This window comes from Nicotiana attenuata, chromosome 6 (genome assembly GCF_001879085.1).
Source record: "Nicotiana attenuata strain UT chromosome 6, NIATTr2, whole genome shotgun sequence".
In the NCBI taxonomy this organism is placed as follows: Eukaryota; Viridiplantae; Streptophyta; class Magnoliopsida; order Solanales; family Solanaceae; genus Nicotiana; species Nicotiana attenuata.
This window is the reverse complement of record NC_031994.1, coordinates 64,117,519-64,132,325: the sequence shown is the minus strand read 5'-3', so window position 1 is coordinate 64,132,325 and position 14,807 is coordinate 64,117,519. Positions and strand designations below refer to the sequence as shown.

At 41.3% G+C, this 14,807-nt stretch overlaps 1 protein-coding gene across 1 annotated transcript; it reads left to right on the top strand.

Annotated features, from left to right (window-relative positions):
• Positions 135 to 1,578, top strand: LOC109227906. Its single transcript, XM_019393099.1, has 2 exons — positions 135 to 257; positions 358 to 1,578. The coding sequence occupies exons 1-2, from the start codon at positions 135 to 137 to the stop codon at positions 1,576 to 1,578; spliced, it is 1,344 nt and encodes a 447-aa protein (XP_019248644.1).

Sequence of the window (14,807 nt, the reverse complement as noted above, 5' to 3'; positions counted from 1 at the left end):
GAAGCTGCTCATGGCCTCAGACTGCTGAACGACGCGCTAGGGCTCAAAACGACAGGTCGTGTCGTTACACAACCAATCAAACGGATGAACATGTTAATGTCATCGGTTACTAGCCATATCCTTTTAGTAGTCCAATGGCACAAAAGCATCCAGGATTTCAGTGGAGTAACCCAAATGGTGCAGAAAACTCTCAAAGCTTCCAGAAACAACAGGTACAGGGTCCGCCAGGATACCAGAGTCAAATTGTGGGCAACCAGGTTACAGACCTTATCAGCAAGCAGGACCATATCAACAAGCAGAGTCATACCAGCAGAGGCCCCAACAAGCTCATACAAGTCTTGATGACCTTTTATACAGGTCACTGATGAAAAGATGGAAAGCCAAAATTCGTCCCTCAAAAATCTGGAAATTCAGTTAAGCCAATTGGCAGCTCTTGTGTTCGAAAAGATTCAGGGTCCCTTACCAAGCAATACAGAGAAAAATCCAAAGGAGCACCTTAAGTTCATCACTTTACGGTCAGGTAAGGAACTTGATGAACCTTATGCAGACAAACAAGAAAAAAACCAGATAGAACAACAGGTAGACATGGGTAAGAATATTGAAAAACCATCTGAACCATCAAAGGAGAAAGAAATAAAGAATAAGGAAGAAAAAATTTCTGAAAAAATGGCTGCCCCACCTGTGACAATTCCTTTTCCACAAAAAATGAAACGAGAAAAGGTTGATGGTCAATTTGCAAAGTTTTTGGAAATCTTAAAACAGATTCATATTAATATTCCTTTTACTGATGCTTTGTTGCAAATGCCTTCATATGCTAAATTTTTAAAAGAAATTTTGTCAAGTAAAAAGAAATTGGAAGAAGTTTATGTGGTAATGCTTACTGAAAAATGCAGTGCTATACTTCAAAATAAGCTACCACAAAAACTTGGTAATCTTTGCAGTTTTACCATTCCATGCACTTTGGGAGGTGTATATTTTGAAAAAGCACTTGGCGATTTTGGAGCTTCAATAAATTTGATGCCATTTTCTATCTTTAGAAAATTAGATCTTGGTGAAATGAAAGATATAGGTGTTTCTCTTCAGTTTGCAGATCAAAGTACTAAGAAACCTAAGGGAATAATAGAAAATGTGCATGTAAGAGTAGATAAGTTTGTTTTCCCTTTAGATTTTGTAGTACTTGAAATGAAAGAATGTCCTGATGAACCGATAATTTTGGGTAGACCATTTCTTGCTACAGGAAGAGAAATCATAGATGTTCACCAAGGGCAACTAATCTTGAGAGTTGATGAAGAAAGAGTCATTTTTTATATGCAAAAGATACTAAGATTTTCAGGAGATGAGACATCATCTTCATGCTTTTCTATTGACATGATTAGTGACCTTGCAAATGAATTTAAAGATGATCAATTAATTTCAGACTCAATGAAAAGATGTTTGACCAAATCAGGCACGGCACAAGATGATGATCCCACAATTAGGAGAGAAGCTGAAATACTGGAAAAAGATTCAGAGGATAAGGAGATGCAATCGGAAGAAGTTCAACCAAAAATTGAACTCAACGTTCTTCCTCTCATTTAAAATATGTTTATCTTGAGCAAAAACTATTTCCAGTAATTGTTTCATCTTCTTTGACTGCAGAACAAGAAAAAAGACTTATTCAAGTCTTAAAAGCACACAAAGGAGCTTTAGGGTGGACTGTAGAGGATATCAAAGGGATTAGTCCAGCAATTTGTATGCATAGGATCCTCATGGAGGATAGATACAAGCCAATAATCCTACTCAAAGGAGATTAAATCCTGCAATGCAGGAAGTGGTGAAAAAGGAGATTGTCAAGCTTCTAGCAGCAGGTATTATTTACCCAATTTTAGATAGCCCTTGGGTAAGTCCAGTTCAGGTAGTACCAAAGAAAGGAGGTATGACAGTTATAAAGAATGAGAATAATGAACTCATACCTACGAGGACTGTTACAGGATGGAGAGCCTGTATTGATTATAGACGCCTCAATGATGCTACCAGAAACGATCATTTTCCTTTACCATTTATTGATCAAATGTTGGAAAGAATTGCAGGATATGGTTTTTACTGTTTTCTTGATGGCTATTCAGGGTATAACCAAATACCAGTTGCACCCGAAGATCAGGATAAGACAACTTACACATGTCCTCATGGAACATATGCCTATAGGAGAATGCCATTTGGTCTGTGCAACGCCCCTGCTACATTTCAACATTGCATATCAGCAATTCTTTCTGACATGACTGAAAAATTTCTTGAAATTTTTATGGTTGATTTTACACTCTTTGGCAAAACATTTGAAGATTGTCTTTACCACTTGACTTTAGTTCTTAAGAGATGTGAAGAGACAAACTTGATTCTGAATTGGGAAAAATGTCATTTTATGGTTACAGAGGGAATAATTTTAGGACATCAAATCACTGCTAATGGGATAGAAGTTGATAAGGCTAAAATTAATCTTATAGCAGGATTACCCCCTCCAACAACTGTAAAAAGCATTAGAATCTTTCTAGGTCATGCAGGTCTTTACAGATGGTTCATAAAGGATTTTTCAAAGATTTCAAAACCTTTGACTAACCTCTTGATGAAAAATGTTAAGTTTGATTTTTCAGGTGATTGTATGATAGCTATTGACACCCTTAAGGAGAAATTATCAGCTGCCCCTGTAGTTGTGTCCCCTGATTGGAGTCAACCTTTTGAGGTTATGTGTGATGCTAGTGATACGGCAGTTGGAGCTGTTTTAGGCCAAAGAAAGGATAAGATTTTTCATCTCATTTACTATGCTAGTAGAACACTAAATGAGGCTCAACTGAATTATGCCACAACAGAAAAGGAGTTACTGGTGGTAGTATTTGTATTTGATAAATTTCGTGCTTATTTGATAGGAATAAAGGTGACTGTTTTTACTGACCATGCAGCTTTAAAATACCTCTTAGCCAAAAAAGATGCTCGACCTATATTGTTAAGATGGATTTTACTTCTGCAAGAATTTGACCTTGAGATAAAAGACAAAAAAGGAACAAAAAATTAGGTAGCTGACCATTTGTCTAGACTAGAAGACCCTCCCCTTGAGTTCAGCGAGATAAAAGAAGAATTTCCTGATGAACACATTTTTTCAGTTGACTCTATTGTGACTCAACCACCCTGGTTCGCAGATATTGCTAACCACTTGGTTGGAAGATGGACACCCCAAGATCTCTCTTACCAACAGAGAAAAAAGCTTATTTCTGATGCTAAGTATTATTTGTGGAATGAACCTTACTTGTTCAAAATTCGTGCAGATAATATCATCAGGAGGTGTGTACCTGAAGAAGAAATGACCAAAATTTTGTATCACTGCCATGATGGAGCAATTGGAGGTCATTATGCTGCAAACCGTATGGCATTTAAAGTATTGGAGGCTGGATTTTTATGGCCAACACTCTTCAAAGATGCCCGAGCATATGTCACACAATGTGACAGGTGTCAGAAAACAGGTAATATTACTAAGAGAGATGAGATGCCATTGCAATCAATACAGGTATGTGAAATATTTGATGTTTTGGGAATAGATTTCATGGGTCCTTTCCCTTCTTATCATTCATTTGAATATATCCTTGTGGCTGTGGATTAAGTATCAAGATGGGTTTAGGCCATCCCACAAGGAAGAATGATGCTCATATAGTGTGTAGTTTTCTTAAAAAAAATATTTTTACTAGATTTGGCACACCTCGAGTCATCATTAGTGACAAGGAACTCATTTCATGAATAGGCAATTTTCTGCTTTGCTATCAAAATATGGTGTGACTCACAAAACTGGAACACCATATCATGCTCAAACACAGGGGCAAGTTGAAGTTTCCAACCACGAGTTAAAAAGAATTCTTGAAAAGACGGTTGGAATTTCAAGAAAAGACTGGTCTTTAAAATTAGATGATGCATTATGGGCATACCGAACGGCGTTTAAAATGCCAATTGGAACATCCCCATATAAATTCGTCTTTAGAAAGGCTTGCCATTTTCCAGTTGAATTAGAACACAAAGCTTTTTGGGCACTGAAAGCATTAAACTTTGAAGTAACCTCTGCTGGTAAAAAGAGATTTTTTCAGGTTAATGGATTGGAAGAACTGAGGTTGTAATCTTATGAAAATGACAGAATATTCAAAGAAAAAACAGAAATATGGCATGACAATTTGATCCGACAAAAAAGTTTCAAAATTGGAGATCAAGTACTTCTTTACAATAGCAGGCTGAGGCTATTTCCAGGAAAATTAAAATCCAGGTGGACAGGTCCTTATAATGTTACAGATGTTACTCCATATGGGGAAATTAAAATTCGACAGATCAATAGAGGAGACAAATTTAAGGTGAATGGTCACAGGTTAAATTGTATTTTGGAGGACATTTTGAGCAACAACCATCGGTAACCTTGATAGCCTAATACATTCCGTTGTTAATAAGTCGAGATGATGACATTAAACTCAAAACTACAATTTTCTTACCTGTAGCCATTGAGGGTGGAGCAATGGAGCCTCATAAGCCCAATATAATTTATATGAATAAATGCTTAACCAATTGATCTGGTTAATATCCAGATTATTGTACAACCGGGACATCCCATGAAGGCCTCTACAAAAACAAAGTCATCTATATAGGAGTAATCCACGGTGGTCGGTATGCCTAAGTTAATGGTTGGTTAACGATCTAATTGTATAAATTAATGATTGGCTCAGGTAAATTTTCTGGTTTATATCAAAACCTGGACCCCATGACCGATAAGGTCTAAAAGCTAGTCCAGTCTATTACACATTGAATGTGTGTGGTCACAGTTTCTTTCAAGCTTTCTTCTGTCACTGTAAATTTAAAAGATAAAAAGATTTTTATTTTATTTTTTCAAAAATTTCTGTAACGACCCGACCGGTCGTTTTGAGCCCTAGCGCGCCGTTCAGTAGTTCGAGGCCATGAGAAGCTTCAATTCAGGTATTATGACTTGTACGCGTGGTCGGAATTAAATTTCGGAAAGTTCGGAGTTGACTTGGAGAGGAAATTCTCATTTCGGAAGCATTAAGTTGAGAGAATTGACTAGGATTGGATTTTTGAGTAAACGACATCGGAATTGGGATTCGAAGGTTCCAGCAGGTTCGTATGATGATTTCGGACTTGGGCGTATGCCCGGATCGGGTTTTGGGTGACCCGGGAACATTTTGGTGCCTATTGTGGAAGTTAACATTTTGGAAGAAATTTCATAAGTTTGAATTAATATGAATTTCAGTGTTATCGATACCCGTTTGGGATTCCGAGTCTGGGAGTAGCTCCGTATGGTGATTTTGGAGTTGGGAGCACGATCGGAAGTGAATTCAGATGTCTGGGGACCATTTTGGAGCCATTTGGCTAAGGATAGAAATTGAAGGTTTTTGAGAGGTTTGACCGGAGGTGGACTTTTTGATATCGGGGTCGGAATCCGATTCCGAAAGTTGGAGTAGGTCCGTAATGTCGAATATGACTTGTGCACAAAATTTGAAGTCAATCGGGCGTGATTTGATAGGTTTAAACATCGAATATAGAAGTTTGATATTCTAAAGTTCATAAAGCTTGGATTGGAGGTCGATTCGTGGTTTTAGCGTTGTTTGATATGATTTCAAGCCTCGAGTAAGTCCGTAATATGTTTTGGGACTGGTTGGTATGATTGGATGGGGTCCCGGGGGCCTCGGGTGGATTCCGGGTGGTTAACGGATCGAAAATGGGATTTTTGAAAGGGCTGAAGCTGCTGGTTGCTGATATAACCACACCTGCAAAATTTGGGCCGTAGGTGCGGAGCTGCAGAAGCGGCCAGGAGAGCTGCAGATGCGGTTTTGGCCAGGAGTGAAGAGACCGCAGATGCGGTCATGGAGCCGTAGAAGCGGGACCGCACCTGCGGTGGATGAGGCGCAGAAGCGAAAAAGGGGAGCCTGGAGGAAACTGCAAAAGCGGTAGGTTGGCTCGCACCTGCGGAACCGCAGAAGCGGCCAAGGGACCGCAAGTGCGGAAAGTGCTGGAGGTAGAGAGTGTTTTAAAAATCGGGATTTGGCCATTTTCTCTCATATTTTCTTGGCTTGGGCGATTCTTGGAGGGTTTTCAAGAGGGGATTTTTATCATCAACGATAAGGTAAGCTAATCCCATCCCTCTTGAGTTAAATATATCGAGTATATATGGATTTTAGCATGTAAATTGGTAGAAATTTGGGGGTTTGAGGAAAACCTAGAAAATTGATATTCTTGGAATTTGACCATGATTTTGGGGTATGAAATTGAGAGTAAAATATATATTTGAGTTCATGGAGTCATGGGTAAGCTTAATCTTCGAAAATTTTCAGAGTCCGGGCACATGGGCCCGAGGACGTTTTTGTCAACTTTTCGATCGGGGTTAGGAATTGTTATAAATTGGATTAAAATTAGTAGTTTATCGTATATTAATGAATTTGCATAATCATTGGCTAGTTTTGGGAGTATTTAGCATCGATTCAAGTCTTCGGAAGGGCGTGGAATGCCGGTTATGGATCTTCGGAGTGAGGTGAGTCTCCTTTCTAACCTTGTAAGAGGGAATTGTCCCCATAGGTGAATTAATTGGTTATGTGCTCCTATTTGTGGGGGCTACGTACGCACGAGGTGACGAGAGTCCGTGCGTAGCTACTATTATGTTATTGTCCGGGTAGTCTAGGATCCAAAAGCATGCTGTACTTGGAATATTTGTAATGTTATTGATAGTATGAATTGCTTAAATCCTATCGAATTGGTAAATGAATTTCTAAAAAGGATTAAACCTCATTTTCTTAAATCGTTAAAAGAGAATTTGGCTTTTATTTGGATAAATGTTCCCCGATAAACTCTTAATTTGCTGTTTGAGCATGTATTTCTGTGTGTACCTGCGTCGCATATATGATACGCGAGCAGGGTGATTGTTTATTTAAATTTGACCGCTTCGCATGGGTGATTCGCGAGCGGGGTGATAGATTCATCTATGGTTCATGCCGCTAGTGCACAATTTACATTTATGTTGGATCGGGTCGTACGACCTCGGCATGAATTGCGAATGATTGTATTGCTTGCCTTGAGATTTATTGATATTGCCATCTGCTCTCCCCGACTTGAGATAATTGTTAATTAATGGATTATGAATCCAGAGGCTTTTTATAAAAAGGAAATTTTACCTGATTAGTAATTCATTTGAATCTACTGATGTCCTTAATAAATTCGCGAGTCATCGCTTTAATAATATTATTATTATTGTTTGACCATTAGTAAGTGTCGAAGTTGCCATCTCGTCTCTACTTCTTCGAGATTAGGCGGGATACTTACTGAGTACACGTTGTTTTCATACTCATGCTACACTTGCTGTGCATTTTATTGCACAGGTACAGGTATTTCTACTGGCCTATAGGGCGTAGCAGCACGGGCGACCATGAGACTAAGCGAGCTGTATTTCCTCGAGGCGACCCGCAGCTAGTATAGTCTCCCTCAGAATTTTATTTATCTTCTGTCCCCTTTGTGTTCCGGACAGCTGTTGTAGTTTATTCAAATTGTTAGAAATTGCTCATGCACTTGTGACACCGGGTTCTGGGATGGTTACGAAGTATTTTGTATTAACTGTTTGTCATTTAATTTGAATTTAAGCGATTATCTTTTATTTGTAAATTTGGAGCAAAATCATAGATTTCAAGAGTATTAAAGCAATAATTTAAATAAGTATTTTGGTTGGCTTGCCTGACAGTGGTGTCCGGCGCCATCACGACCCTAGGTGGATTTTGGGTCGTGACAACATGGTATCAGAGCACTAGGTTCCTAGGGTCTCACGAGTCATGAGCAAGTCTAGTAGAGTCTTGTGGATCGGTACGGAGACGTCTATACTTATCCTCGAGAGGCTGCAAGACTGTTAGGAGTACTTCCCTTCTTGATTCCTCATCGTGCGATTTGATCCATGGAGGCTTATGCCTTTAATTCCTTCCTATTCAATCTTGTGCGACGCAAACCGCTTCTTATAAATCGAGAATTGAAGAATTGTAATGGTACTACCGATGCAGTGCGGGGTGTTTTTCCCTGCATAGTTGTCTGAGCTATTATCGTCGCCTTGTGGAAGGATATTCTATCGTTTCAGCTCAGAAGCGGTACTTCTGAGAGCTCTGAGGCTAGGAAAGAGTTTCCATGATGCTATAAACTATTGTTCTGCAGTATTGATATGATGGTATGACGTTTGCCTACGTGTCAGGGCAGTGAATGACTCAAAGGGAGGTTTACTCAGTGCATAATCTAGAGAATTTAGTATTTTACAGACTAAGAATGGTCAGATGTGGGCTGGTGGAGTAACGAGACTTGGTATTTGCGAGCGTGGTGGAGTTTTCTTCTACGATGAGGTGTCGTTGTCCTAAATGAACGTACTAAGTTCGCCGGTGTTACGATCTTCTGCAATTCGCCTTTGGGGCAAGATATTGCGAAATAGTATTGGAGATACAACTGTCAGATATCGCAGGGTTTGGTGGTTCAGGATTGAATCAGTGTTTCTAATGTTGACAGTTCGAGAAAGATGACCTTCGGAAAGGTTTAAGGTTAGAAGCAATTGTTGGTTCAAGCGCCACGAAGATAGATTTTATCTAAGGCAACAACTGAGCAGCAGAGGATAAGGAAGGACATGTGGGGAGTGTCAGGCGGTGGTTAAAATTTCTAGAAGGCCAGGTATAAGAAGCAAAGGTCGAGTAGTCGACTAAAGGGGTGTGTTTCGCCAAAGTGGGAGAGTTTGGAGTGATTTGGGAAATTTTAGTGATTGGTGATTTGGGCCTACGGATCAATTTGAAGTATGGGCTATTATGCGGCAGGAGATTTGATATAACGGAAAGGAGCTGCTTGACCAGAAGGAGGATACAACCTAACTTTGAGTTGAAGGGATGTTGCCGCGTAACTAATTGATGTCCACGAAGGGTGAATGGAATTGTACAACTAGAGAGTGGGCTTGGACTCAGGAGGGGCCATTAATGTCATGGTGATTGCACCCCGTGTAGCAGTGTTGGAAAACGTCGGCACGTAGATTCCACAGGCGGGATATCTCCAGTGAGCAGGACGGCGGTCGCATGGTTGGCGAAGCTTCTGCAAAGGGTTCTATTGGCTATACAGCAAAGAGATCGGTCGTGTGAATGTGGTTGATGATTCAGAGTATAACAAGAGGGTTTTACAGAAAGATTCCGAGAATTTTGGCGGTTGATTGCGCAAGGTTATGTCAACAAGAGATAAAAGATCCCGGTGAATTCCAGAATTGGTGTAATAGTGGCTTCAGGCTAAGTGGGAGAGTCCCACCGCCTATGATTAAGGATTGCCTGGTTAACTACTTGCGAGGTTTCTGATTATTAGCATATTAATGGGTTATTTCAGCTACAAGAAAAAGTACATAAGTGGTAATTCGAGAAAAGGAATAGTTAGAGGCGCGCTAAGGTTGGCCTTATTGGCTCATGTTCAGACTTGGGGAAGGATTCAGGAATTATGCCTTTTATAGATGTGGGTTTCAAGGGAAGTGACTCTGCGGGGTGCTTCATCGAGGGGGTATTCATGTGTTAGAAGACTTATGGAATTGAATATATTCGGGGCCAAGGCAGAGTGGGTGGCTCTCAACGACGGTCCTAGTAAATTCAAAGGTTAAAAATGTGGTGCCTAAGGATTTAAGCCCGCAATGTGATTAGGAATCGGGCTTGTGAAACAGCTCATGATAAGAGGCTCAGAATGTTCTATGATGTTTTGACTTGCAGTGTAGTATTGAGAAGAAAAGAAGAAAAAGGACTTCGAATTCGTAGAGGAATCATCAGAATGGATGTGCCAGTCGAGATGCGAATATGCGCACAAGGAAGGTATGAAATGGTTCGTGGGATTCGGAACAGCATGGTCTCGTGATTCAAGGTCACTCGGGATGAGTGCGGGTGGAGTATGCCATATGTTGGATGGAGTTATTATTATTTCTAAGGCAATCAAGGATAAATTGGAAGAAGATAGATTGATTACCCATAGTTGAATTAGCATATTGATGGCAGTGATCAGTTCCTTCAGCGTGATTGAGTTATGCAAGTGAATTGTGGCGGTACGTGTGAGGCTGGTCGGCCGTCGTAATTGATGTTATTCAGAAGTATTCCACTGTTATGGCCTGTCATGTGTAGGCGGATCCCGGAAGGGCTATGGTGGCTTAGACCACTACTCAGAGATTTACATATTTTACGGTTATGAGAATTCACCTGTGTGTTGCTATGGTTCTCCTGAAGTGAGTGAAGAGCAAGGTTTATATGACGAAGTGTTAATCCATTAGTGGTTACGGAGTTATTATGGAAGAGCGTGTTCTATCGTATAGTGGCATATTGCGTGCGGCGAGCGGTATGTAATTCGATGAGAGGATCAAGGTTGCAGTTCGGTGTTGACATGGATGTCACGAGCTCGGATGAGCAGGAAAGTAGTTTCGATGTTTAAAGTAAGCTGGTATTGTCTTCAGCGTCACCTGAGATCGGAGTTTTGTGGAAAAAAAGCTTTGCATCCTGGTTAAGGATTCTTGGTCGCTCCATAGCGTTAGTGCGATCGGTGGTCTTGATGTATGAACCTGTTATCTGTTACGAAAGTTTGTGGGACCGTGCCCCACAGGAAGGTCGTATAAGTGTGACATGTAGTCACTTGATTGGTTGAAGAGTTAAACCAAGTATGAAGATTGTGGTGATATCGTTGATTCGAGAATTTATTTCCTGGAGGGCACTCGATTTATTGGGTTATGGACTGTGGATGATTACTCCGGTCATGATGGCCGTTCCTATGTGTTGCGAGAGAGAGGGGAGTTATTATGGACCTTTGAAAGGTTATTAGCCTAGTTCAGCGCGATCAGGATCAGCTAGAGGTCTGCGGATGGATTCAAATGTGAATATGGGGTTTTATATCAGGCCAGATGTGTTTACTTCAGTAATGCGCTCCTTATGGAGGAGTAGTCAGGGTGTTATATCATCGTCAGATATTTCATGTAATGATACATTGCGCCGAGCGAGTTGTGAGACGGCTTGGGGAATTGCTTATGTGTTGAGGTTCCGCGTAGAGATGATGTTATATGAGCAAAATGGCTCTTGCGATTCAGATCGTATATCACACCTCAGTTGTGCTTGAGTTTGTAGCTTATGGCACTATATGTCTCCCCAGGGTTGGTATTATGCACCCGGCGTGCTTGTGACTGATATTCGATATCTTGTCGTAGTGAGCAATCTAGCTCGGTGTGTACCTCCTTATGTGAATTTTATGTGTGGACCGGGTGGCACGCCGCCATGGGTATGTTGTTTGGATCGGGTTGCGCACCGCAGCAGTATGATGTTGGGTACAATTCCCCGTGTGTGTTTTATGTGTTTTGTTTCCTCCTTTCTTGGGAGAAACTTATATTAGTTGTGTGCCCGCGTCGCATGCATGATTCGCGAGTGGGGTATCTGTTTAATTAAGTTGACCACATCACATGTATGATTCGCGATCGGCGTAATTGGATTTCCTTTTCGGCATTCGTTTTCTATTGTATCGAGTTCGAATTGGTAGCCTATTGGCACGTTGTGGTATCATATGAGACTTTTGACCATGTCCGAGGGTGGCTATTGCCTGAGCAGTTCGTACTAGGTGAGACGAGATCATTGGACTTAGGATCAGTGCACTATGAATATGTGAAGTATATTAAAGAGTAAAGGCCATTATTTGGTTCATAAAGAGGTGATGGTTCTTAGCAGGGTGTAGACCCTATGAATCATCGATTCGGCAGTTGGTTATGAATTCTTACACATCTCTTCCGTCGTGGAGGTATTGTAAGAGTTAAAGCAGGACCTAGGTAGGTCATGAGGTGCAATGGGAGCATCAGATTTGTGGAATTCCGAATTGTTCGACCAGCGAATGCTATTGTGGTCCTGTAAGTAAAGTGGTGCAAGGTGTGAATTCAGCTAAGGTATGCAGTCATGTTTTGGTGCTGCGTGTAGTTATTGGTACGGTGAGCGTATGCTGGAAAAGGCCTGGCAGAGAATTTCGGGTGATAAAACTGGGCTCCAAGGCTTATTTGCCTAAATGAAAGAGGTTATCTTTAGATTTGATCGAGCTGATGTGTCCAACTGAGTTGTGGTAGCACGGGTACGTGCACGAAGTATTAAGCAGTGATTCCAGACAACCCCAGCACAGTTCCTAGCACGTTCGAGGATGAATGTATGTTTAAGTGGGAGAGGATGTAACGACCCGACCGGTCATTTTGAGCCCTAGCGCGCCGTTCAGCAGTTCGAGGCCATGAGCAGCTTCAATTCAGGTATTATGACTTGTACGCGTGGTCAGAATTAAATTTCGGGAAGTTCGGAGTTGACTTGGAGAGGAAATTCTCATTTCGGAAGCTTTAAGTTGAGAGAATTGACTAGGATTGGATTTTTGAGTAAACGACATCGGAATCGGGATTCGAAGGTTCCAGCAGGTTCGTATGATGATTTCGGACTTGGGCGTATGTCCGGATCGGGTTTTGGGTGACCCGGGAGCGTTTTGGTGCCTATTGTGGAAGTTAACATTTTGGAAGAAATTTCATAAGTTTGGGTTGAAGTGCATTTCAGTGTTATCGATATCCGTTTGGGATTCCGATTCTGGGAGTAGCTCCATATGGTGATTCTGGAGTTGGGAGCACGATCGGAAGTGAATTCGGATGTCCGGGGAGCATTTTGGAGCCATTTGGCTAAGGATAGAAATTTGAAGGTTTTTGAGAGGTATAACCGGAGGTGGACTTTTTGATATCGGGGTCGGAATCCGATTTTGAAAGTTGGAGTAGGTCCGTAATGTCGAATATGACTTCTGCGCAAAATTTGAAGTCAATCGGACGTGATTTTTTAGGTTTAAACATCGAAAGTAGAAGTTTGATATTCTAAAGTTCATAAAGCTTGGATTGGAGGTCGATTCGTGGTTTTAGCGTTGTTTGATATGATTTGAGGCCTCGAGCAAGTCCGTAATGTGTTTTGGGACTGGTTGGTATGAATGGATGGGGTCCCGAGGGCCTCGGGTGGATTCCGGGTGGTTAACGGATCGAAAATGGGATTTTTGAAAGGGCTGAAGCTGTTGGTTGCTGATATAACCGCACCTGCGAAATTTAGGCCGCAGGTGCGGAGCCGCAGAAGCGGCCAGGAGAGCCGCAGATGCGGTTTTGGCCAGGAGTGAAGAGACTGTTGATGCAGTCATGGAGCCGCAGAAGCGGGACCGCACCTGCGGTGGACGAGGCGCAGAAGCGAAAAAGGGAAGCCTGGAGGAAACCGCAGAAGCGGTAGGTTGGCTCGCACCTGCGGAACTGCAGAAGCGGCCAAGGGACCGCAGGTACGGAAAGTGCTGGAGGCAGAGAGTATTTTAAAAATCGGGATTTGGCCATTTTCTCTCATATTTTCTTGGCTTGGGCGATTCTTGGAGGGTTTTCAAGAGGGGATTTTCATCATCAACGATAAGGTAAGCTAACCCCATCCCTCTTGAGTTAAATATATCGAGTATATATGGATTTTAGCATGTAAATTGGTAGAAATTTGGGGGTTTGAGGAAAACCTAGAAAATTGATATTCTTGGAATTTGACCACGATTTTGCGTATGAAATTGAGAGTAAATTATATATTTGAGTTCATGGAGTCATGGGTAAGCTTAATCTTCGAAAATTTTCGGAGTCCGGGCACGTGGGCCCGAGGGCGTATTTGTCAACTTTTCGATCGAGGTTAGGAATTGTTATAAATTGGATTAATATGAGTAGTTTATCGTATATTAATGAATTTGCATAATCATTGGCTAGTTTTGGGAGTATTTAGCATCGATTCAAGTCTTCAGAAGGGCGTGGAATGTCGGTTATGGATCTTCGGAGCAAGGTGAGTCTCCTTTCTAACCTTGTAAGAGGGAATTGTCCCCATAGGTGAATTAATTGGTTATGTGCTCCTATTTGTGGGGGCTACGTACGCACGAGGTGACGAGAGTCCGTGCGTAGCTACTATTATGTTATTGTCCGGGTAGTCTAGGACCCAAAAGCATGCTTTACTTGGGATATTTGTAATGTTATTGACATTATGAATTGCTTAAATCCTATCGAATTGGTAAATGAATTTCTAAAAAGGATTAAACCTCATTTTCTTAAATCGTTAAAAGAGAATTTGGCTTTTATTTGGATAAATGTTCCCCGATAAACTCTTAATTTGCTGTTTGAGCATGTAATTCTGTTTGTACCTGCGTCGCATGTATGATACGCAAGCAGGGTGATTGTTTTTTTAAATTTGACCGCGTCACATGGGTGATTCGCGAACGGGGTGATAGATGCATCTATGGTTCGTGCCGCTCGACCCTCGGCAGTGCACAATTTACATTTATGTTGGATCGGGCCGTACGACCTCGACATGAGTTGCGCATGCTTGTATTGCTTGCCTTGAGATTTATTGATATTGCCATCTGCTCTCCCCGACTTGAGATAATTGTTAATTAATGGATTATGAATCCGGAGGCCTTTTATAAAGAGGAACTTTTACCTGTTTAGTAATTCATTTGAATCTACTGCTGTCCTTAATAAATTCGTGAGTCATCGCTTTAATAATATTATTATTATTATTTGACCATTAGTAAGTGTCGAAGTTGCCATCTCGTCTCTACTTCTTCGAGATTAGGCGGGAAACTTACTGAGTACATGTTGTTTTCGTACTCATGCTACACTTGCTATGCATTTTTTTGCACAAGTACTGGTATTTCTACTGGCCTATTGGGCGTAGCAGCGTGGGCGACCAGGAGACTAAGCGAGCTATATTTCCTCGAGGCGACCC

Coding starts and splice junctions, on each gene's coding strand:
- LOC109227906 (XM_019393099.1), top strand. CDS start 135: ATGGCACAAAAGCATCCAGGATTTCAGTGGAGTAACCCAAATGGTGCA. Junction 258..357: donor GTCAAATTGTGGGCAACCAG/GTTACAGACCTT, acceptor CCTTTTATACAG/GTCACTGATGAAAAGATGGA.